The 26,001-nt window shown below is 41.8% G+C and overlaps 1 protein-coding gene across 1 annotated transcript in view; it reads left to right on the top strand.

The window, feature by feature from the left end:
- The window catches only part of SDK1 (sidekick cell adhesion molecule 1), a 675,085-nt gene that overhangs the window by 562,360 nt on the left and 86,724 nt on the right, over positions 1-26,001 (top strand). The window contains exons 23-28 of the mRNA XM_065411886.1: positions 6,139-6,248; positions 9,138-9,288; positions 11,590-11,827; positions 17,503-17,618; positions 18,457-18,646; positions 21,406-21,504. Coding sequence (XP_065267958.1) covers positions 6,139-6,248; positions 9,138-9,288; positions 11,590-11,827; positions 17,503-17,618; positions 18,457-18,646; positions 21,406-21,504 — 904 coding nt within the window. The remainder of the gene's footprint in view (positions 1-6,138; positions 6,249-9,137; positions 9,289-11,589; positions 11,828-17,502; positions 17,619-18,456; positions 18,647-21,405; positions 21,505-26,001) is intronic.

Here is a 26,001-nt window from a genome sequence, read left to right as displayed (position 1 = left end):
AGCCCACCAGGGCGGAAGAACCTTTTTGTTTGTTGAGCCTTTTCTTACCCCAGAAGGGGTTAAATTTGTTTGTGACTTGGCTGGAGGGCCAAGCTACATCTCCTAACTGACCGATGTGTGGAAGGCTGAGGAGACCTACCTCAAGGAAGGAAACCAAGGCAGGAAGCACTGGCTGTGCCACACTTAAGCAATAGGAGGCTCTACAATGACCACAGGGTCTCAGAACTGGGGGAATATGTACCATATGTGCTGAGCGAGAGAGAGAGCACACACAAAGTATTTCTGCTGGTTTGAGAGAGATTTCCTGTACATATAATGGAAAATAATGTCAGAACTGGAAAACAGATTTTCAACCCAGGAAAATATTTAAGTGCTACTACAATGTGGAGCCATAACCTCAGTGAGTTAAGAATGAAGTGGTAACTTTAACTGAGAATTACTCTTATTTCACGGGTTAAATCAAAGCCTCAGTGTCAATGGAGCTATTCAGATTCATCCATTGTATAAGGTACTTTTCTTGAGGTCATTTTCACTTTAGAGCTTGGTAAATAAAGTGTCTGGAACTCTGACAGTTTTATACCTTTGCCAATCTTTAAATCAAAAATGGCTGAATCAATTTTAAGTATTCTTTTGTAAGGAAAATATTGCATCTGGGCTGACAACCTCTGTACCAAATTTCCTCCCAAAGTGACTTCAAATGCCTGTTTATAAACCTCTACAATGAAAACTCTGACATACCCTGAACTATAGCAGAACACAAGTTGCCTCTATAACATATACAGTATGTCTACACTACAGACAGACACCCACGGCTGGCCTGTGCTTGCTGACTCCGGCTCAGGCTACAGGGCTGTTTAATTGCAGTGCAGACGTTTGGGCTAGGGCTGCAGCCCGAGCTGTGGGACTCTTCTACCTCGCAGGGTCCGACCCTGAATATTTACACAGCAATTAAACAGCCCCTTAGCCTGAGCCCCACAAGCACAATTCAGCTGGTACGGGCCAGCCATGGGGTTTTAATTGCAGTATAGATATACCCATGGAAACATGTTCCATTTACAGCGGTTAGTACTTGATAACCATTCCCAGGTTTGGAACCATTTCCACTCTTTGTATTAGCATTTCTTGTAAAAGTGCAGAGGCAAACACCTCTGATTTTTCACTCCAATATTTAATGATGATTGGTTGGAATTATAAATCTGGTACTGTTCTATATTGTCTGGTTTCTAAAAGCATTACCCTCTCAGTGATAATTCCCTTGGCAAAGGGACTGGATGGCTGAAGAGTTTGGCAACAGAATGGAGCCTTAAGCACTTAGGGCATCAGTCAAAAGCAGCCCTGGTTGGAAATGAACAATAGCTATCGTTATGTGATGGCTGATATTTAGTGGCTTAAAAGGAATGAGTTTGATGGGCATTATTATATTTGTAATGCTGTAGCACCCACAAGCCCCAGTCAGGATTGTGGACCTATTGTGCTGGGCACTGTTCAGAGGCAAACTACAAGACAGTCCCCTGCATTGAAGAGTTTATATTCAGATAGCAACCGAAAGGTCTGCAAAGGGCATTGTAAGCAGGGGGCATTCCAATGCTGCTTCTAACGCAGCTGAATGTTCCATACTGGAGCAGGGGAAGGGTAGAAAGATAGCGTAGAGGAACAGGGGCTCGCAGGTCAAGCTGAAGATACACATGTATCTGTGTGGGTCTTTTCCAGACTTAATCCTTTCCTGGAGTTGCTTTTATTGTTATCTGAAACAACAACAAAATATAAGCCTTAACCTAAACTTCCTCCTGTTCCAAAAGAATTGTTTTCGCTGAAGGACCTCTCTGTCCCTGCCCTCAGTTCTCTCTACCTGAGGAAGCTCCTTTTATACTCATTTATTTGAAGCTGATAGGACACTTCTAAACTGACATCAGAGTGATTTAGCAAAAATAACTGCATCTTTGTGCAGGGTTGGTCTTAGAACCACATATCAGGATGAGTCACCAAAAAAGTTCTGCAACTCTGTGCGTGGAACCTGGGACCCTGTTAGAGACATCAAAACAGTTAAAACAAAAGCCCACTCTGACAGGGTTGGGGCTCACCACTGTGGCGCCTCCTACTGGTCGTCTCGGGGAATTGGTTCGATCCGGTAGAGCGCCCCCTTCTGGTGACATCCCGCCTGTCGTCTCGCCTTCAGTTGGCGCCCGGATTCGCGTTGCTCCCAACGCGCCGCGTCCTCTTCTGGAACACTGTCCTCCGACAGTGTCCCCTTGTTCATTCACACCCCCTTCCGGGGGAGGTTGGATGGCCCACAGTCTTACACCTTCAAGTCCGATCCCCTCGGTCAAGGATCTGGTGTAGTTTCGGCCGGCCGCTCCCTGCGGCCTATGGCTGAGGGTATGGCCCAATAGAACAATAAAGGGGGGGGACTCAGGCCCGCCCACTACTCTGAGTCCCGGTCCAGAGGCCCTCTGGCGACAGTCTTGCTGTCCTCCTTCTCCTTCCTCCTCTGGACCACTTCCCCAACGGCCCTTCTCCGTGCTAGGCCTTCTCCTTCCCGACCTGGCGCCTGTCAGGCTACGGAGTAGGGCCTTCTCCTACCCTCTAAAGCTGGCCTGCACTGCGCTGTCCGTGGTGCTGGCCTCCCAGCTGTGGAGACAGACCTTCCCCTCTGAAGGCCTGGGACAGACTGACTGCTCTCGCTCTGAGCAGTCTTTTATATGGCTGAGCTGGGCCCTGATTGGCTGGCCCCAATCTGTCCTCTGATTGGCTCCCAGTAAGCCCTCCTCGGATTGGCTGCGCGTCCACGCAGGCGCCCAGGCCTGCCGCAGCCCACCCTCTCCGGGCGTGGGGCAGCCGCCCCACCACACCCACCTTTACACATTCTGTTGTAAGCCTGATTCCTAACATTACTGCTAAATTCATACATTCTTACCTAATTAACAGTGGCCTACAACAGTATTTATGTCTGTCCAGTCATCCACAACACCCTCCAGTTGTCTTCATTTGGCTTTATACAGGGGAAGTGCACTCAGAGTCCTACTGTTAACTTCAGTGGAGGTAGGATGAGGCCCTATATGTGGAAGTTGCCCTCCTGCTGGTACCACGATACTGGAAGATGGGTGGGATGTTGGCAGGTTTCCACAAAAGGAGTTCTCTGAGTCTGTATTCTATTTTTCTTCAAAGTTCTGCTGAGAGACCTGAGCATCTCCTGCAGTTGTTTGCTTCTACTACTCCTCCTTTCATCCCCCTCCCTGTTTTTATCTTTCACCAGCGTACAGGTCTAAGCAAGGTTAATAATTACTGTCTGTAAAGCCATTCTGCCCATAGCCTCCAAGGCCCTGAAGCAGGTAATATGCCACCTGTTACCCAGCTGGCTTTAGAGTGAGGAAACTTCCAGTGTGCCAGACTGGTCCTGGGTCTGTTTTTTCTCAGAGACTGCACCAGTCATCCTTATCTGATAGAGAAAGCTTTGTTCTGATATGGGGGCTCACTTGGGACATCCTTTCTGAGTCTCGCCAAGATCTTAAACACACAGAAACTTCACTGTTATCCAATCAGTGAAAGATCCTTAATGTCTCCAGTTTCACAGCCAGCTGGTAAATGCGTACCTGCAATACAGGCAGGGAATTGGACACCTCTCAAGCTTGATTCAGTGTCAATTGTTTACAAAGTCTCATGGGCCTCTGTGGTTGAACCATGTGGTCCTTAATGTGTATTAATGACTTGCCTGCTGCTGCATATGGATTGAAACCTGTGGTGTGTTTTGCTGTGCAATAAATATTCCAAAGGGCTATTATTGTTCTTAAGGTTTTAAAAAAAAAGAATCTAAATCTCTGCAGGAGACAGAAAAAGAAATTTTGCTGTCTTTGAAACATTGTGGATTGTTACTACATACTTACTGCAGCACTTTGAGGTGATGTCATTAAGAGCCAGGAGCCTTGCAAAAATAACCATTTACCAAAGATTTCCTACAAAATTAATCAAAAACTCCTTTTAGAAAGTATTCTCTGCTTCTGTCCTAAAAATTCAGCACCCTCCCCATTTGGAGTTGTTAAAGAAAATGTTTCCTTTTATCAGATATTTATTCCTTGGGCTCAATCTGGGGCTGCTCATTTTTGGAGTGGAGATATGACTTGCGATGCCTTCTCTATGCTTCTGTGCCCCGGTGCTTTGCAAAAATCTCTGTAATATAAAGAATTGGGATCTTCGCACAGAGTGTTCAAAATTTCCCAGACTTTATTTTTTCTGTAAGAAGTTTCTAGTTCTTTTCTGTGAAGTTATCATTGACATCCTTGAGGCTGGCCCTAGGTATCTGAGAGGCCTCCTCTCCATCCATGACCATGACTCTCCATGAAAGCTGTTGTCTGCCAGAATGATGACAAAACCAACCACTTTCTGAATCAAGTGCTAAGCTCATTTCTTCAGTTTAATTTTCTCTCGATTTCTGCATGCACAAGCTCATAGACACACAATACACCAACTCAGACCCAAACAAACAATAAACCTATAAATTAATCAAGGTACTTCTCCTATAGGAAGAAAGAGAGAATGAGGTAGACATTTATTTCTATTTTAAATAGTTAGCAATGCTAGATACTACAGTGATGAGGCCACATGATAGACAGTGTACATTAGTACACAGAGTCTGTTGCCATAAAGAGTAAACCACACGAGTGCTCACTTCCGCTCTACTCTGCTCTGGTTAGGCCTCAGCTGGAGTATTGTGTCCAGTTCTGGGCACCGCATTTCAAGAAAGATGTGGAGAAATTGGAGAGGGTCCAGAGAAGAGCAACAAGAATGATTAAAGGTCTTGAGAACATGACCTATGAAGGAAGGCTGAAAAATTGGGTTTGTTTAGTTTGGAAAAGAGAAGACTGAGAGGGGACATGATAGCAGTTTTCAGGTATCTAAAAGGGTGTCATAAGGAGGAGGGAGAAAACTTGTTCACCTTAGCCTCTAAGGATAGAACAAGAAGCAATGGGCTTAAACTGCAGCAAGGGATGTCTAGGTTGGACATTAGGAAAAAGTTCCTAACTGTCAGGGTGGTTAAACACTGGAATAAATTGCCTAGGGAGGTTGTGGAATCTCCATCTCTGGAGATATTTAAGGGTAGGTTAGATAAATGTCTATCAGGGATGGTCTAGACAGTATTTGGTCCTGCCATGCGGGCAGGGGACTGGACTCAATGACCTCTCGAGGTCCATTCCAGTCCTAGAAAAAAAAAAGAAGGGTAAGTGGAATGCAGCGTTCCAGTGTGGTGTTAGCAGGTGTAAGATTATATTAGAGGGCTCTATCTGAGATCCTCTCTGCTGCACTCCTGAGTCACCAAGCTAATAACTAATCCTCCTCACTTGCTTTTCCAGCTCCCACCCAAGATCCTTGCTACCACTCTATCAGGCCTGACCCAGTCTTCAGCCTACTGTTGCTGTCAGCTTCTGAGATCCAGTGAAAGACCCTGGCTCGCCTCTTATCCATTGGTGTCTCTCTTTTAAGTCCTGACTGTTCCTACTTCAGTTTTAACCTGGAGATGGCATGTGGATTGTAATGCTTTAAATCCCCATGACTGTTCTGCCCCTGCTAGCAGTACGCTAGCTGAGGGGCTGTGCCGAGCTGGCTCTTGGCCACAAACAGTGGTTAATTAATACAGAGCGCTGTGTATAGAGGAGCATGGTCTCAGCGCAGCACAAAGCTCCTTTGTTCTTTGTCTTCTTTTGTTCTCTGTCTTCATTACTGAGGGGCCCTTGCTTTGCCTCCACTCAGACCTGGTTAATCTGCATCAGTTACTGAAACTTATTCTGATGAAGTCAACTCTTCATTTTTGTTATAACACTAGCCAACGCTTTTGCCTTCTAGATATTAACATGCAGATGAATCAAACATGGCTTTAGCCCTCTTTACTCTGGGTTGTTATGATGTGTCTTTGCAATAGGCCTCACCAGTGAATCAAAAGTGAAATCCCAGCAGTAGATAAGGCAGGCTGGAAGTGCCACTGTTTCATATTTACCATTGTTGAGTGCCACAGCACATAAAACAAATGTTAGCTAGTTACTCTTGATTTAAAGGTATCCGTCCTTCCACTGCAGCAATTACACGTGTCGCCAGGTGTGGACATTGTGTTGTCTGGTTAACATTTGTTCCTGCACTTCTCAACTATAGGTTGGTGTTCTAGGAGAGGAGGAGGAGTGGGTGAGTCTATATGAGGTGGAGAATGAACCTGATGCCCAGATGCTGGAGATACCAAACCTCATTCCATACACTCATTACAGGTGAGAAGAGCTGGTAATTAAATGCAGTATCAACATCCTAGAAAACTGTTGCATGGAGAAGCTTTTCTATTCATAAGCAGCTGACTGTAGTTTGCAATATGAATGAAAGGCAAAAGTTCACACCCCATAATGTATACAACGTGTTTAGTACATTTAAATTTTAACCTATGCATAGTAAAATAACTAATCGTGATGCAAAAGGGAATAAACCAACTAAATGGGACTATTGAGTAACTTCTTAGATCATGAGGCTGAGGCCTTGTCTATACAGAAAGGATGCACCAGTTTAACTAAAACTGATTACAAATCGGTCTAGTTAAACTGTCACAATCTCCTATCTATACACTTACATCAGTTTAAAGATGCTTCTATTGATTTAGCTTAATTTGGTAATTTAAATTAGTTTAAAGGTTTGCTTACAGGAATTCACCAAATTAAGATAAATCAATATATGTAAAGTTTAAACCGATTTTAGTACATCCAATTTAATTAAACTGATGCAGTTTTCTAGTATAAACAAGGTCTGAGAATGGGGATGCCCAATCCTAATGGAAAATGCCTATATTAAATAGTGTATTAATAAAAGACTTAGTAATCAGGGACTTCTGGGAGCCAGGGCAAAGCAATTTGCTACAGACACTGTCTACTTTCACACCACTGAAAGGCCTGTTACTTGGGTCACATGATACTGTGAGTTGCTAAGCAATAAGATACATATGATAAGATCTTCACCTTGTTTGTAATTAGTTCAGTACCTGTGCACTAATTTTCTTAATTTTAGTAAAAAACCACCAGAGCATATTGGACTCTTCCTCCCCAGTAGAGCATATTGCCACTCAGTTGTATCTGATATATACGGACCTGTCAAGAATTTCTAAAAGCTATTTCCAGATGTGGGAGATTTCTAATAAGGCAATTTTAGAAAAAAATGTATTATCAGGATGTCTTTGTAGTCTTTCATGATGACAATGGATAGTCATTGGGCCAAAGAAAAAGAGTGAGAAGGATTCCATGGCCTGGTAGTTAAGGCACTCATGTAAGATGTGGGAGGCACAAGTTCAAATCCCTTCTCCAGTAACTCTTTAATTGTTTATATAAAAGGGGCAGCTTCAAAAGGAGAGACTGGGAAAGCCTCATATTAGAATATCCCCTAGCCCAGTGGCTAGGCCCCTCTCTGGAAATGGGGGAGATCCATGTTCTATTCCTGTCCCTATGTTAGGTAGAGGGGGTAACTGAGCCCAGGTTGCCCCCATCCCAGCTGAAGGCTAAAGTTAATAAGGGATGCAGCAGTACCACCACCTCCTCCTCTGTGAATCTCATCCTCCTTTCCTTTTGTCAAAATTCCTGAAAAGCTAAACAGAAACTTTCAGGGCTACGACTTTTCAACATTACCAAAATGTTTCATGGAGGTTCAACTCAATCTTTTCAAATTTGCCGAAAAATTTCAAAAAACATCATTTTCAGTTTGGCCCCAAACCATTTTTTCCCCAAATTGCCTGCAACGTAAATATTCACTCAGCTCTCTTCATAGGATCATTGAAAGAGATGAATTTCCCAGCTGTCACCAGATCCTTGAGGTTATCAATGGTATCAATGGTCAGGAGAGTGCTAGAGCTGGGAAGGGGGGACTCTCTTGCACTCCTTAGCCTGGTGGTTAGGGTCCTGGCCTGGATGTGGAAGACTCAGATTTAAGTCCCCGCCCTGCCTGAAGCAGAGTGGTCTGAGATAAAAAACCTCTGCTTTGAATAAGACAGAGTAGGGATTTAAATCTGGGTCTCCCACATCCTTGGCCAGTGTCCTACTACCAGGCTATCTACACGCTCTCTCTCTGACATTTCAACACAATTCTGTTTTCATGAAAAAATTTGCAAATTTCAAAACCTCAAAAGTTGCTGCAAAACAGAGTGATCATCCTGCCAGCTCTAGTTACAGCACGCTGAAGGGATAAATCATGAGCGCTAATTATCAGTTAGACAGTCTTTGTCAGTTGAGCCTCTTTCCTACACTCTTTGCCAATGTTTGAGTGTGAAATTAAGGATGATGTTTGTTTGATGTATTGCCTTTAATGCACTTCCTAAAGTGATCAAAGCAGATAGATAAATGGTGCTACGTAGTCTAGCTCGACCCTTATCTAAGTCCAATCATTAGAGCCAGATTTCCACTGTTTAATATAAACAAATTGAACAGCTACAAGCTAGCCTCAAATATTTAGAACTGCAAGACCCTCCTGTGTTTATGTCACCTGTGGGTATCTGAAGCCTACAACAAGTCTTAACTTTTTTGTGATTCCTTATGAAGTTGAAAAAGGCTTTCATGCCCCTATAGGGACTCCTGCTGTAGAAGAGATCATTTGGAGCAAACAGGATGGCTTTTAAACTGTGTATCCATATTAAATGACTTAATCATTCTTGTGTAGGAAAGGAGACAAGGCTGTCCACAGAGATATATCAGCCCTCATTGAATTGACCGTTGAAGGGAAATATAACTGATGCATTTCTGATATTTGCAAGGACACTATGATATCCAGATACTGATATTTGTAACACCCTTTCTGAATGTAACACAAAGGCATCTCAAGGGAAAATCAGTTAATGCTGGCATAATCTCCTCAAATGTGGTATAATTACCGTAATCTCCTCATATTGCCCGTCTGATTCTAATAGACACTAAATTAGTCTAATTTTGAGGATCTTGCCATTGTTGCAGTAGTGAACAGGGCGATGAATTTAATGGGTATTCATGAGCAATGGCATTTATGTCTCAAATTGATGATGGCCTGGTTTTCTTTCTTTCTATTGGTGTAGTCCTGGGCAAGAAATAGCATTTGTTCAGTTTTCAGGTTAGCTTTGCTTTGGAACATGTTTGCATTATGCTTTCTTTATGCTTTAGATTCCGGATGAGACAGGTGAATATTGTCGGCCAAAGCCCACTCAGCCAACCATCTCGTGTCATCCAGACACTGCAGGCACCACCAGATGTTGCACCAGGGAGCGTTACCGTGCGCACTGCCAGTGAAACTAGCTTGTGGATCCGATGGATGGTGAGTTACTGTAAATTGAGGAGTCTGGGGGAGATGTCGACATTTGAGGTGTCAGTTTCCCCAGAGAATTTGTCCAAAGTTCATGAATTACTTTTTCATGCATTTGACCCAAAGAGGAACAGCAAAAATATTCCCTTTCCCAAATTGTCTGAAATCTGAGATTTATCTAAGTGCTTTACTAATCACCTCAATTCCCCACTGCCCTCGCTTACAAGGGAAATATACGCCTTGTATAAAAGGCCAGAGATGTTAGTGCCTTAGCTTTTGAGGCTCTCCATGTCCCCAGCTTCAGTCAGCACATACAGGCAATATGAATACTTGAGCTAATTTGCTGCTTCTTTCCACAGAGTTCTTTTTTGAGTTCTGATCACTAAAATATGGTGATCTTGCAGATACTGATATCAAGAGATGTTAGCTAGGTTGGGAGTAGGGTGACCAGACAGCAAATGTGAAAAATTGGGATGGAGGTGAGGGGGTAATAGGAGCCTATATAAGAAAAAGACCCAAAAATCGGGACTGTCCCTATAAAATTGGGACAGCTGGTCACCCTTGTTGGGAGCTGGCCTTTTGAGATCATTTAAAAAAAAAAGGGTTGATCACATGATGGTGAGGAGACGATGAAATTGGTTGTCCATAGGAAAAAAACAGAAGTATGTTGTAATGATAAATTGTTAATGAACTAAAATTGTAATAAGTTAAATGCTGCTTCTGCATTACACTGGTATATATCTAGAGTAAGACCCTTTATATTTAGAGAGTTACTCTGGTTTTAGGCCAGTGTAACTGAGAGCAGAGTATTTCCATATATACCTACACACCACTTAGGTAGAAACTGTATCCAGGTGATCGATTGCAGAGCTATGTGATAAATTGTGGCGCCAGATGATTAATTGCAGAGCCATTCACAAATTAATTTATCATGCACCTTTGACTGCCTCAGTTGCCCATGAAAATATCTCACTGGGATTTACTCTAATATTCTAGCTCCCTTCAAATAGTCTCCTTTCTGCATTATAAATCTGACCCCAAAATAGTTCCCCCTGCTGCAGCTCCCTCCTCCTCCTCCACAAATGTGACTAGATAGGAGCAGTATTTCATTGGAAAGGCGAGATTCCAGCTTCCAAGTGGCACCCAGAACTTGTCTAGACCTTGAAGGGCTGAGACGTCAGACTTATAAATGGGACATTAGTATGTATAGAAAAGCTATTACAGTTCATTTGGTCATTGAGCTGCATATCTCACTCGTGGCTTCACATATGAGTAATATGCTCATCCCTAACCCCTGCAGTCACACTTTAATAGCATATCACACGTTCATATCTGTGGCCTGTACTCTGGTTCATTCAAGAGCAATTTAGGGGATTTTTAAAACTTTCATTAGGACTGTTTTATATTCATCCACCTGTAAAGCGAGATGTCATATTTACCATGAGACCAACAGTGCAGAGGTCAGAGGGAGCCACAAACACATCTGAAAATGACCCAGTTTAGCTTTTCTACACAGCATAATGTCAGCATTTTAAAGTGTGACATCGCTGCCCTTCAAGGCCGACGAGTGAGTTTTGTGACCCTTTGGGAACTTCTTTCCAACTGAATGAAGTTTACATTTCTAGTCCTACTGGGCCGCAGGATAGAATACTTTAAAGCTATGAAATGTTAATATACAACAAAACCTGTTACTGAAGCAGTGTTGAATCTTGCTCATAGTTGGGCTCATACAGATGTAGTTTTAAGGGGGAAAATCCACACTCGGGTGGAGCAGGTGATGACATTTCTGGGGCAGGTTAATTTTTCTTTTAAGTGTCTGATGCTGCTCAGGGAGTTGGAATGTTAGAAAAAATCCTAGTTAGATGGATTAATAGGCAGAGGGCCAGTGAAACAGTCTGAGGTGCATGATATATTTATCCCATGGCTCTGCAATTGATCACTAGTTTCCACAGTTTATCCCATGGTTCTGCAATTTACCACATTGGTATTACCTCCACGTATATGGAGTGAGGGGTGTATGTAGGTGTGGGAGGGGCAGAGAGAGGTGTTGTTTGCTATACAATGTTTAGGTAGGGTGGCATAGAAAAAAAATTAAAAATATTACATGCAAAATAAAAAAAATATTATAAATGGTCAACAAAGGTAAACAAAATGTATAATAAACCCTCAACCTCTCACCACCCCAAACTTCTCTCACCTTCTTGCAGTATTTATTAAGTATATGAGTACAAAAGGCAAAGACGTATGATTTGAAAAGCATAGTCCACCCATTCTGTGCAATAATTTTGTGCTCTTCTTCTTATTAATGGCCAGCCTCTCCTGGATGCTCAATATAATGGCAACCCAGAGTCGGTGGGTTACAGGATAAAATTGTGGCGTGTGGATCTGCAGTCTCCAGTGCTCATGAAGGTTATCAGTGACCGGCTGGAGAGGGAATATACTGTTGAGGATCTGGAGGAGTGGGTAGAATATGAACTGCAGATTCAGGCCTTCAATGCCATCGGGACAGGACCATGGAGTGAAGTGGTGAGAAGTTGCACACGGGAGTCTGGTAAGTAACAGTATATGTGCTTCTGTGAAGAATGGGCTCAGTGCATTTCAGTATCTTCAGCCCTTTCCCTCAACCTCTCTTTCTTGCAGATCTACTAAACCTAAAAGTGCAATCTACGGATCCATTGGTGGTAAAAAAGACACATTTGCTAGCCAGGCAGCTTGTGGGGGAAGATTTTAAATGGAGTAGATAGTAACCAAAGAGGAAACTAATGATCTGAGCTATCAGTGCCACCTTCCAAAATTGTGCCTGTAGATCTGCATAAATGTAACCCACATATGCACATGCTAACAAGCACATAGAAATTGTTCTGTCCACCTGTTCTGAGTATGCAGATATTATACTAGTTTAGAGACTTCTAGTTGCCAGAAGAAAGCAGTCTCTACAATATCAAGGCAGCAATAAATAACTGGCAACTCTGTAACAACAGCAGAAGCTAGATCTTGCAAAGCTGTTAGCTAGGGAACTTCAAACAGAGCTTCTTTCTCAGACGCAGCTTGCATGCCTCTGATGTAATTTGCTTTTATTGCAGGTGAATAATTAGATGGAGTGACCCTACTTGGATAAAATATTCAATAGTAAAAGTGAATTACTGTTGCATGTGACTTGTATTTAAGCAAGGATCATGCTTGTTACTTTTCTTCAAAATCATTTAAACTTGAGTGCTTTGAAAGTTAATACTGTACATGCTGTGTGTGTATGTGCACATCTGCGTATATGTAAATATAGACAATGTGCCAAAACTACCAATGGAAGCAACAGGTGGTCAGCACCTTGCATGATTTGGTCTACTGGTTCAGGCAACTAACCGTTGAACTCACTGAAGGTAAAAGGCTAAACAAAATCTTTGAGCCCCTTCCTGTTAAAGTGTTGGGTTTTTCCTAGTAACTGGAATGTTATTGCTAGAGGTATTTTAAACAAGACATGTTTGTAATGGACTTTGAGATAGTATGTCCCAGAATAAAATAGTTTTGAAGAGCTCTGTATCATTATAAGGAGATAACTGCATTTCCTCTTTTCTCTATTGCTGTTCAAACAATTCCTCTGAAAATTAACAGATACTGAGATTAAGTGATTTCATAAAACCTTGGGATAATAGTGGTCCAGATCAGCCGTTAAAGATCAAAAGTTCCATGTGTATATGTCAGCATTTTCTCTCCCAGTATTAAAAAAAATATATTTAATTTGGCAAGAGATTCTAGAGGGGAAAGAATGAAAACTGGAATCAAAATGTTGCTGAGCACTGATTTGGGCCATAAGGACTAGTTTATTTGTTTGTTTTCCATGTATTTTCTTGGTGCACAGTTAAGGATCATACATTAGGCTGCATCTTTTCAGATTAAGTGGCACAAGAAAACAAATGTTGGTGGAGCAACCTGCTGTGTTGAAAACAAAAACTTAATCAAGACTGAAATTAACCTGACAGGCCTTGCATTCATGGTCATGGCTGGGCTAAAGTGTGGGTAGGGTACACCTAAAGCCAGAGGTGGGGAGAAAGGGAGGGCGGTCATTCAAGGCAAACACAAGTCCCATCAGCCACTTCTTTCAGGGTGTGAGCACAATAGTAATACTTAACATTTATACAGAGGTGTATACGCTCACAATGCCTTACAAAAATTCTCCCACCATTCCTGTGAGGCAGGTAGAAAGTGGGTAAGAATTGATATCCTATATTACAGATGGGGAGACATAGAAAGGTTGATTTTAACTGGAATTGTGGGTGCTCAGCGCTCTTGACAGTCAGGCCAAAGTTGACTCATCCAAGGCCACGCAGTGACAGAGCCAAGACTGGAGCCTCTATTTCTCCACTGCAAGTGCAGAGCTCTAACCACTAGCCCAGGGTGGTAGCCTGAGAAGTGAGTTCAGGCACTAAACTCGCTCTTGGTATCCTATAGGTCAGTGCAGCTGGACGAGTCCATGATCTTTATTAAAAAGAAAAATTGCATCTGGATGACTGTTTATTCTATGATGTGTGATTATGTCACTGTTAACTGAGCACACATGCTAACAATAAGTTGCATGTCACTGCAGCTACTCTGTCTTTTAATGCATTTCATTATAAAGAAGGCTAGAGGCAACCAAACAGACTGAGCATGGAGAAGCAATACTGGGATAGCTTGGGGGATGGCTTAAGTGTAGACAGCAGGAAGGATGAACATGAAGGGAAGATCCACATCCTGGATACAATAACAGGTTGTTGAAGAGGGGAGAGAGATTAATTTGGGCTTCAAAAAGGACAGATTTTATTGATCCAAAATGTTTTCATACTCCGGGAACTTAAATAATTCAGTTAATTTCACTGTGTAATATAATCATAGAACGACAATTTACAAACTCTGTTTCCACTCATTGTGATGGGAATTGGTTTTCAGGATTACATATTTCAACTACAGAAATGCTAACTAGACCTTGATAGTGTTCATACAACCTTGATTCGAATGTTTCTTTCTTGATCCATAAGCTCATGTTTTCATATAATTCATCTCAAATGTGCCAATCCACTGCCCTAGTATTTGTGGGCTCATAATGCTTCCTGATTACGTGGATGTGCATAGCCACTCGTCTTACAAAATCAGCTGTTGCACAAGCACAGTCACGTATCTGTGGGAGGTTCAAGCTCTTAGTGTTTCAGACATTGACCTTCATGAAGCAGTTAAGATGCTGAGATAAAGCATTGCTTTATTGCAGAAATAGGGCCAAATCCTCCGTTGGTGTAAAGAAGCATTGCTCCATTGTAGCTGATGGAGCTATATCAATTTACACTGGCTGAGGATCTGGCCTATAATGTCTAATTCGCTTTATAGACAAAGGGTTTTATGGTGCAACACTATTATTTTTACCATAGCCATAGGTCTGAACCATCACCTCTAACTAACATCAGAGGTACAAATTATCAGCTTTATTTTTACTTTCAAAATGTGACAATGATTCAGTTAACTTAAATGAGCTAATACAAGGAACCAGTGGACCACTCCACTGTGTGGCATCTTTTAAGACAGTTGAACTTTCCTGGTAAAATCCAAAATAGAGACCAATGGATTGTAAGGATTGTCACTGACACTGATAAAGAGATGAACTATGAACCTTTGTTGCATTTACAGTATGAGAATGTTTGAGTCAGGACAGGGATGTATGGTCCTAGCACAGTGAGGCACTCCAGGTATAATGGACAGAATGAGGCTATGGTGATGGTGAACGTAACTGCAAAACCATGAGCTTCTGCTAAGGTCCAGTGGAAAATACCAGTAGATTCTCTGTAGTTTCCCATGTCTGATCACGCAAAGTACCCCATGCAGTTGGCATTACTTCTAACTACCTTATGGAGAACAGTAGATTGTCTCAACATTTAGCTTCAACTTTTCGTGTCTTTCACTTTATACTTTTGAGACTTTTCAACATTGTATTCTGGTTGTGGCACCCGGTGAAAAACAACCATAAATTCAACCACCTTATCACTAAACACAATACACAAACACACACATTCACATCCTCTGTCTAATGATCATCTTGAATCTGGTTCCCCCTTGGAATAGAAACATGACCATCAAAAAAAGATTTGCAGTATAGTGCCAGAACAGAGACAAACTAAAGATTTCGTAAGCACTTGACCCACAAATAAAGAGTTGCCATTTAGGTATTGTGCTTACATTCCCAAGGTAATGTTTGGGGAAATATTTGCCCTGTCCATTACTGAGAGGTGAGAGAGAGCATCAAGAGTCTGGGCTAGCAAATCTTCAGAAAGCTCCATTTCCTGCATTGTTAGACTTAGACTCTTGCTAGCAGTAATAAGTGATCATATACACAACCTAAAGATGTATGCATACACTGTGAGCACAACTTCAACAGCAACCTTCTGTGAACTCTGGAGAACTTATGGCAGCTGACCAAAAAGCAAAAGATTATTCATAAAAATAAAGTCTTCTCTTGTAAAAAGGGAAATTCAAAGCAAAGAAAATATGAATAAATGTGGCTGGAAAAGGACTGCTTTTCTTTACACTTACTCTGATTCCTTTCCCTCTCCCGCCAAAGTAATTCATGTGGGAGTAGCTCTTTGTGAAGATCTACAGATAAAGTTATGGCAGGGATCCAAAGACATTCATGGCTCCTGGCAATCTGTTTTTCTTTAACATAATTATATCCTTGTGGGGGATAAATCTAGAAGAAGATAAAAAACACTTCAGCATAGAGAGGGGAAAAAAATCTGATTTCAGTCTGCTGCATTGTCGTGTGATGGTGCTGTTTTTCTCATGTCCCAGGTAATTATTAACAGGGAAATTGTTTCAGAAATGACTGTATATGCGGTTAACCTTCAGTGCACCGGGATGTGGGTTGGTGAAATTTTTTTTCCAATATATATTCTTGTGTCATACTCATTATACTGTTCTTGCTGCTTGCAGCCTCAGGAGCTAGCCCTCCATAACAGCTTTTCTTCTGCTTTCAGTTTGGACTGCAAGGAGAGTGCTGGCTTTTTCAGGGGCATTGCGCTCCCTTGGTGATGCACTCAGAACCTTATTCAAACCTTCTTTTCCACGTGTGCTTGTGTAACATTCTCTTCCTTGGTAAATGAATGTTCTCTAAAGCTTGGCAGGTTTTATTGTGCTTTAAGAAGGATTATGCCCTTCAGACATTAGAAATGCACAGAAAAAAAGACGAAAGGGACAAAATAAAATCGTGTTTGTTGAACCCTTAAAAGCAGCCTCCAAATTTAATTGCATAACTGCATGGTGTTAAAGTTGTGGTTGTGTGGTTCTTCTGTGATGCCTGGAGAGGTAATATAGTCAGAGGATGCAGATTCCCTCTGCTTTCAGGTCAGTGAGGAGTCAGTAATTTCAGCTCCAGTCGTATTTCTAGTTTCATAAGGCCCAATAATCACATTTTATAATTTAAATTAAATAGGCATGTCTTTCTTTTATACCCTGCTCATCCAAGCCAAGCTCCTCAGTGATAGATCTACAACATTGTCATTTTGTATACTACACCGTAATCAAAAGGCTTGGAGGTTGGAGCAGTCCTCAGTGAATCGGGAGGTCTGGGCTCAATCCAGAGGCTGGAATTATTGCCAATTCTACACAAGATGCTGTAATTTCCTTTCAGATAGCATAGGAAGCAGGGCAGATGTAAAACTTCTTGTTGGAACAGATTTGCACCTTCAGATAAATTCCCAGTATATAAGGATCTCTGGCTTTCAACACAGGGAAATAAAACGTGTGACAGAGATATTGAGAAAGATATTTACATTAATCCATTGCTAACTTGATTCTAATTATTACAAAGTATATAGAATGCTGAGCATTTAAATCCCAATTTCCATCTTTATTATTATTTTATAAAAATAAAACAAATGAGCACCCAGAAATGCACTGTCCGTAATTTAGAATCTTTGGTTGTTCACAAATGTCATGGAAGAATTAGTGAGAAATTAAGGTAGAAGGAGGGATAGAGCTAGGAAAAATAGGATGAGATTTAAGAGTGGGAAATATAGGGTGAATTCAGAGGAAAATGGACTTTCATCTGTTTTAGGCTGTGGAGAAGTCTTGCAACGGACACTGAAAACTAGACTAAACAAGACAGAAGCAAATGCTCTGTAGGGAACAATCCTGAGCTGGCAGGGCGATGAAGAGGTGACGTAATAGGAAAGACCTGTCTCTAATGTCTGTGATTCCATATGATTGCAGTTCCTTCTGCTCCCCCTGAGAATGTGTCAGCTGAAGCAGTAAGCTCCACTCAGATCCTACTGACATGGACATCAGTACCTGAACCAGAGCAAAATGGACTTATCCTGGGCTACAAGGTACACAATCGAGGTTTTAATACATTTGCTAGGCTGTTTTTCCACTATCTGTTAGATAGTTATTTTCTAACAGATGCATATTAATTTACCCATTTCTCTTTTGAGAAGGGTCAGGAAATAGTCTCTTTCTTCGGAGGAGTGATCTGATTTGTTTTGGGTATGTCTACACTTGGAGCTGGAGATATAAACTACACTAGCTCTGGTCAAGCTAGCATGCTAAAAATAGAGTGTTGCCACGGTGACGTGAACAGCAGGAGTGGGCTAGGTACCCCAACTTCATGCCTAGTGTCTCAGATGGGTATGTACTAGCTTCTCCTGTTGTTCACATCGCACATCTACATTCTGTTTAAAGCATGCTAACTCAATCAGAGCTAGCATGGGTATGTCTCCTTGAATTGGAATTTACACCTGCAGCTCGAAGTGGAGACCACAGAAAGGGATATCAGTCAAGATGCTGGAATAGGCTTGCTCATACTCACCTCATCATCCCAGATCATTGCAGTTCAGTCACCAGAGATGAGGGCAAAGTATCCAGCAGAGTTGCATTGTTTCTAACAATGCCCTCTGACTTCTAAAGTCATAATCTCTCAGGTTCAAGCATGCAGTATCACTGATTTCCCTTCACATGTCCAGCAGTTCATGGCTTACCTTCTGTGTTATATACAGCCAGTGCTCATGTCTATGGGATTACCTGTTTGCTCTGTGCAAAAGAGTGCAGTTGAGTCTGTTGCTTTATATTTTAAGATCAGGAAGAACCCAAAATACATACAATCTTTCTTGCAATCCTTTTGGATAATGATTGATAACCATACTTTTTCTGTTGTGTTTATTCTTGCAGATTCTGTTTAAAGCAAAAGATTTGGACTCTGAACCAAAGACCCAAATAGTGAGAGGTAACCACACCCAGAGTGTCCTGCTGGCCAGCTTGAGGAAATATGTTCTTTATGAGATTCAGGTGCTGGCGTTCACACGTATTGGAGATGGGGTCCCTAACTTCCCTCCAGTCATAGAGAGAACCAAGGATGATGGTGAGTTTATGGGTCGCTCAAGTGTTCTTCCCATTCATTCTAGCATTTCTTTTTAAAACAAAAGCTGTTTTCATTATGCAAACTTAAAAATATAGCCTAGATTTGCTTACAATTTTAAACATAAAGAATCTGATCTTTGGCTAGTGTCAATTAGCACAGCATTGGGGGCAAGCTGAGGTTCTGTGCCCAAAAACTGAAAACATTTCCCCCCGTAATTGACAAAAGAAAAAAACTCCATTTCTCACTCATTCAAACCTCATAGAGCTAGTTCCAGGCTGGAGTGAAGTTTGACAGCCCAATTATGAACTTCTACAGAACTGCAATCTTAGCACTAAAACAAGAAATGCTATAATAGGACACAATAAACAAATCTGGCCCTGACTGGGCCTGAAGGAGATATGGAGTTTGGCATTCCAGTAAGAATGTTCTGCAAAAGAATAGCCTGTGCTGCCTTTAATTTCATTAGGCATCAGGGAATAAGAGAAGTCAAAATGCATGCACAACAGGGAGGGGGTTCCCCCCTTCAGTTCTCTGCTTAGCCATTGGCTGAGTAAGGGAGGATGGGGACAGTTGACTGGCTGCTGCGTTTCTCTCCCCCCCCTTTGCTTGGATGACCCTGGCTCAACCATGCTGGCCGCTGCAGAAGTCACAGAGGTCACAGAAAGTCACGGAATCCATGACATCCTCAACCTCCATGACAGACACTGAGCCCTACTTATTATACTGTTACGATTGCTGACTCGTCACAACTTGCAGCTGGTGTCCGGGGGTAAAGGCAAGAAGAGCCAGCTTCCAGAGGTCAACAAGACCTCCAGGATTGTACAGCTGGACCTTGCTCTCATGAAGTAGAAGAACTTTGAAGTCTTTGAGTACTGAGGTTCCCCTCTCATGCCTTTGTGTGGCCTCTGTCACTCCACCCTCCTTATGCGGAGAACCACGGCGAAGAGGTTTCACAACTGAACTGAGTGCTTGAGTAGATGAGGAAGGATGTACCTCAAGTTATTTTTTGGTTTGTGGTAAAAGCCCTGGAACCCTCACTGGAACAAATTAATTAAATGCCTCATACGTGAGCGCCGGGGCAGGCAATGAAGTGCCCCTCCACAAGATAAAATTAATAAAGTTGCAGCCTGCTGTTTAAACCCAACCCACAAGTCTGTCAATCATTCACCTGCTTGATCTGGTCAATAAGAGACTGACATTTGAAAAGTGACCATATAGGCTTCCCTTTGTAATCCCCTCCAATGCTTCCTATGATCTCAGAGATTCCTCTGTGCAGTTTGACGTGCTGAAAGGACTAGAGCCACCCCCTGTTTCTGCTTTAATTTGTCTTTGTGGTCAGAGTATTCCTGGTGTATTTTCACTGAAGTTTACATCAGCAGTAAAAATATTTTTCAGCTTTAAAGATGTCAAACACTTAAAGGTGACCATTTTCTCTGCATTTTCAGTAAGGTATAAGCAAGTATAAAGAATGTGTCAGTTGAAAACTCTTTTTTTGTATTCTTCCTAATAAAAATAAATAAAAATAAAACCCCCAAATCCTTTTGGATCTAAAGCTCCCAACAGAAATTAAATAACTGTAGATTTCCATAAGCAACTTTATTGAAGTAATTACATTGGACTGAGAACATGTTCAGACTTCTGATTTTGTACAATATTTTCTGCAGTCTCCAGCAAAGCACTAAGGATGTGCCTTGCAGAGAGGAAGAGCGCAATTACCCCCAATCATTGCTTTAGTCATTCTCCTAACACACTAGCTGTGTGGTAACTTAGCCTTTTGCTAAGAGACGAGGCAGAGTGCAGATTATTGTAGCAAAACTCTACAGGGAGATAGTGCATTCACTGAATTCCATAAACCAGAATGTAATGAGAAATGTTTAAGGTTGTTTGTCAAAGACAAGCTCATTATAACAGTTCCCTCCTAAAGTATATGTTGGCAAACGATACAAATTGTTCTTCCATCTCCAAACTCCTGACATAAACATGTTGTGTCTTCTTTCAGTTCAATTTAATTAAAAGTATCATCAGTGAGAGTGCAGGTGAGATTTGTGCTTACGGAGAATTTCAGAGCCTGCGTATTTGTGAATTCGCATAAACTCACCTTGTGAACCTGAGATGGACAACCTGGGTGCCAGCCATCTGTGTTAATGAGCTTCTGACCTCATGAAGGTTCTCGAGCCTAGACTCATGTACAAAATGCATATGTAAAATCAGAAGGGAGTTCAAAGCTAGGGCTGCCAGCACAGTTAGATGATATTATTCAATTTCAACAGGCATGAAGGGAATTAAGCTGACACATTCTCTCTCTCTGGAAAGGTAGCTCAGTGCCTCGCACCCTAGAATATAATCAGCTATGTAGTGACTTAGATGAAGTGTGTAATCTGATTGGCTCACAGGGATTCCCAGCTATGCTGTTATGAGATCATTCTCACATAGGTCAGAACTCATTTGTCAAAGCATCCTTGTAACGCCACTTTTATAGGTGCAGCAAAACATTCTAGGGTGTGTGGTTGCGGTATTATATTTACTCTTCTGTGGTACTAGAGGCACCCAGCCTTTCACAGAATTCCTCACAATAAAACCAGTGTGTGCATGTACAGCATCGTAAGCTCACAGCTATCTCTGGAGTTCTGTTTAGATACTGCTTGGCCTGACTTCTGTATAAAGCAGACAGAGAAGTGTTTAAACAAGCAGCTGTCACAGAACTAGCAGTTCCTTTGGTACGTAATATCCACTTTTGTGATTTCTGTTGTTCTTTTCAGCCCCAGGACCTCCTGTGAGGTTGGTGTTCCCTGAAGTGAGACTGACATCAGTACGAATTGTGTGGCAACCACCAGAGGAACCCAATGGAATTATTCTGGGTAAGAGAGGCAACATTTAAATTTCCAAACACAATGGTTAGGAAGAGGCGGAGAGAAAACAGAAGGAGAACTATGAATATGTGCTTATTCTTCTTCTTGCTTTCAGTACTAGAAAGCACATCCAAGCCACTTCATAGATGAACAAATTAAAATATTACATTGCTGTCAGCTGAGAAGTGTGGTACCCCTTGCTGGGGTTTGAAAGGGCTGGTCTACACTGGGGGGGGGGGATCGATCTAAGATATGCAACTTCAGCTACGTGAATAGCGTAGCTGAAGTAGAAGTATTTTAGATCGATTTCCCTTGGGTCCTCACGGCGTGGGATCGACGACCGCGGCTCCCCCATTGACTCCGCTACCGCCGCTCGCTCCGGTGGAGTTCCAGAGTCGACGGGGAGCGCATTCGGGGATCGATATCTCGCGTCTTAACGAGACGTGATATATCGATCCCCGATAAATCGATCGCTACCCGCCGTATCGGGTGTACGTACCCGAAGGGTCAGTGAGATTCTGTATAACTAATGTAACACGCTTCTGATCCCCATGAGTCAGATGCACATGTCATCTCATGGCACTATATTTAAATTGTCTCCCATTTTTCTGGTTTGTATGCTTTTTGGATGAGTGTTTGGGGAGTTGCCTACTACTCTATGGCAGGGGAAGAGTTGGTTTTTCCCTTCTGATGCCAGGACCACCTAAGCTCTTAGTTGTATGTGTTCTTGTGTTTTGCTTTATCACTTTTCTTTGGAGAATACCATCTGTCAGGTCACAAGGAGTTAACTCACAATTAGCTTTTCATCAAGAGCAATAGTAGTAGATAACTCAATTACAAGAATCTGTGAAATATCTTATCACCTTTTCTTTCCCCTGACCTCTCAAGATGGCTTTCCAGTGCACAAACTTTTACAAAAACAATGGGATCTGTATGAAGATGTTTACAATGTATTAATCCATTCCTGCCTCTAATAATAAAGTACTGAGTAGTTAAATAGCACTTTTGTCTTCAAAACTCTGGACTAACATTAATAATCCTCCCACCAGCCCTGGTAGGTAGGTAGGGATGCTAATTCCCATTTTAAAAATGGGGAAATTGAGACCCTCACTTCTCATCTTGTGCTCATTCTTTTAGACTCTGCTGCCTCTGTTCTGTCTCTAGTGTTACCTGGCATTGCTGTAGTTTGGGTTTGTATTTAGAATTATGAGATTATTTCCCATAGCATTAGGATAATTTTAAGGTAGACCCATAGTTTGGGTTTTACTAGGTTGACAGTGTCCCTTTAAATTACAGGCTGTTTTTTTACATTTTGTTCAAATCTTGAGTCAATAGCTGTAGAAAGTGCTCAGGTTCACGGCCTCCAAAAGTACTCAAGTGAGGAAATCCTGGCACCTGAAGCAAAAGTCATCAAATGTGATTTGAAGGCAGCTGCTGCAGGGATCTCCTGAACACAAGAAAAAAAGTCTTTGCATGAAAGTTGGCACCAGTTAGCTGTCAGAGACAGAATCCTGCAGTTTGCGTTGTTGGGTGTGTGGTTTGGGTTTTTTGTTTGTTTGTTTGTTTGTTTGTTTTTTAAATAAAGGAGTGCTACCTCCTATGTGCTTATTTCAATGGAAACTAGGATTTGAAGCATAGAATGTGTCTATGGAAAACTCCAACTGATAAAGAATATTGGGAAAATATAAAAAAACACTTTACTCTATAAACTGTGCCTCCTCTGTCACACTATGCCTCATTGCTGATCTTTGCCTTATCTGTTTAGACTGTAAGCTCCTTACGGGCAGGGACTATCTCTTATTCTGTGTTTACACAGCGTCTAGCACACTACAGCTCCATTCTTGATTGACTCTTAGGCACTATCTCAATAAACGTGATAAATAATAACATGAGGGTCCAAGGAAGGAAGTAATTAGTTGGCAATGTCAGAATGAAAGGGTAAGAATTACCCACCTAGGGTATTTCTGATCCCTTCTAACAAAAGAAGAGTATCTCAAAAATATGTGAAAAACAGCATAGCACTGTAACACTATTGGAAAATGAAGGTTACAATTTACTCTTTTTTCCTGTATTGTTTTTTAAATCTCCTTACTGCAGTGAACTTTTAGAAAGCAATTGTAACCATCACAGCCAAGTGTACTGAACTGGAAATGGTGGTGAAAATAGGTTAATACAGCTCTGGAGGGCGCCCTGCAAACCATCAGTGGTGCTGGAAAGAGAAAATGTCTTTTTTTTCTTTCTTTCTTTTCCAAGAGCAACATTAGAATCAAAAGCTTAGAATCAATGTTTCTGCTCTGCTAGTGTGGCCCTCTGAGCATACAAACACCTTTGTAGCTAACATTTTTGTAATCCATATTAAAACATGTTCTAGCATTTCAGAGAGGGATTAGGAGCATGCAACACTGGCAGGCACCTAGAGGGAAAAACACTTGTTTGTTTAAATATTTTACTATGGAGAGCTGCAGATATTTCTAACTCCTCTTTTGGGAGTGTTGAAGTAACCACCTGGGCCCCTACGCTTCCTCCTTTTCTGCATTCCACCCACTTGCCATGAGACACAGTTCCTTTACATACTATTTAAACAAAGTGATGCATTACTATGGATATGTGCTCTTCATATCTGTGAGCGGTTCACTGAAAATGAGAGCTCATTCGGCACCCTTCCAGTCCCTGGTTAGTATTCCTCATGGTATCCTTGTGTCTAACATTTACCTGAAGCTTATTGCAAAACTGTGTGTAAGAACTCATCTGAGAATTAGAACAAAAATTGGATGTAATCCATGTTTGCAAATTCACATTTTAATCCTGTATTGCATTTGCACGCACCCTGGCCCTTAAATAGCAAAAGTGGTAAAATAAACAATCTGGATGGCGGCTTCTGCACCAGGCAGGCTGTAACATCTCAATATCATTCACCTTTTCCTAAGTTCTATGACAAATTAGTGAGTGTTTATCGGCCATGTGAGCAGTGCTGTCGGTTCTGTATGGTGACGAGCTTGAAAGATGCTTTAGTATTCACTGTCTGTAGTCATTCTCCTGCCTGTTTGCTTTGGGGAATCAAGTGGTTGTGTTACAGTGACCTAACATTTAACAGGCAGTTTAAATTGTTGCCTTTTATTCAGTTCAGAAAGCACAGGCATATGAAACTGATTGCAGACACGCAAAAAGTATTTTAAAAGATGCTCATGCAAATGTAAGCACATTTTAAAAAAAGAAATTCCTAAAGAATGTATCTACTTTTTTGTTATGCACTGTGGGCCTGATCCAAAGCCCACTGAAGTCAATGGAAAGGCTCCCCAGGGATGGTAGTGGGTTTAGGATCAGGCTCTGTGTGGGAAAAGAGTAAGGAAAAGGCTAAAACACCTTAAAGTTACAGTCACAGCTTCAGGGCAACTGCATCTGTGTTCCTACTCAAGGGTCCTGGTTCCTCAGCCATCACCTCTCTTGGGTAGAGACCTGTGTTCCTCTCCCTTCTGAGGGTTTTTTCCAGGCTGCACAGCTCCCTGCCTACACTGAGATATTTCCAGCAAGCCAGACTACCTAAACAGGCCAGCGTCTGCACTTTGCTTCTCTCCAGAGGCTATGAACAGCTGTAATTGCAGTCACAAATGACCACAGCTCTTTGTAGGCAAGCACATTTATTCTTAAGGTTAAAGCATTCAGAGAAAACATTAACAAAAATGAACCTAGACACATGCTAAAAAGCTTGCAAGAAGTCACCCCACCTCCAACTTCAGGCTGTGATAGGTGTCAGTCCTTCAAAACCCACAACTGTTTTTTTCCGGGGCTACAAGTTCATTACAAAATCAGATTCAGAACCAGAACCACCAGAAATAGTTCAATCTTCCCTTTATACAGCTTGAGCCGTTGATCTTGGCCTCACATAACAGGTGATCCAAAGACAATCACCCTCTCCACAGGGCAAAGCTTCAGAAGGCTGGGGCTTTTGCATAACTGGATGTGGGGAATTTTCATTCACCTCTCCCTAGGTATTCTCCCAGCAACCTAACTAGTACCTCATGGGGAAGTGGATTACCTATACTGATGGGAGAAGTTCTCCCATCAACCTAGGTAGTGTCTTCACTGAAGCACTGCTGTGTTTTCAGTGTAGATATTGCAGGAAATTGCCGTATCTGTCATGGATACTGTGATTGGCCATCTGGAATATTGCTCTTCTAGAATATCTTCCTGTCCCAGAAGACTTACTTGAGCCACCTCTTAAAGCTTTTACTCTTTTTTTCCCCATGACCCTCTGGTTTCTTATATCTGAAAAAAGCCATATAGTCCTAACCCTTGTGTAATTTTTTTCATTCTGCATTTAAGTTTTATTCATATTTCCCTGTCTCTGTTAAGTAATCTTTCCAGCTCTCCTCTCTGCCAGATATCTGGGACTCTCTTATCCTTTGTTCCTTTCCGAGCTTCCTTGTTCATCTGCAGGAGCCTTTGTAGCTCCTTTCACAGTTATTGCTACATTGCTTCTTAATACCCTGAGGCATGTATTAATTT

Source organism: Emys orbicularis, chromosome 10 (genome assembly GCF_028017835.1).
Source record: "Emys orbicularis isolate rEmyOrb1 chromosome 10, rEmyOrb1.hap1, whole genome shotgun sequence".
Lineage (NCBI taxonomy): Eukaryota > Metazoa > Chordata > Testudines > Emydidae > Emys > Emys orbicularis.
The sequence above is the reverse complement of the archived record's forward strand: the minus strand, read 5'-3'. Positions and strand labels throughout refer to the sequence as shown.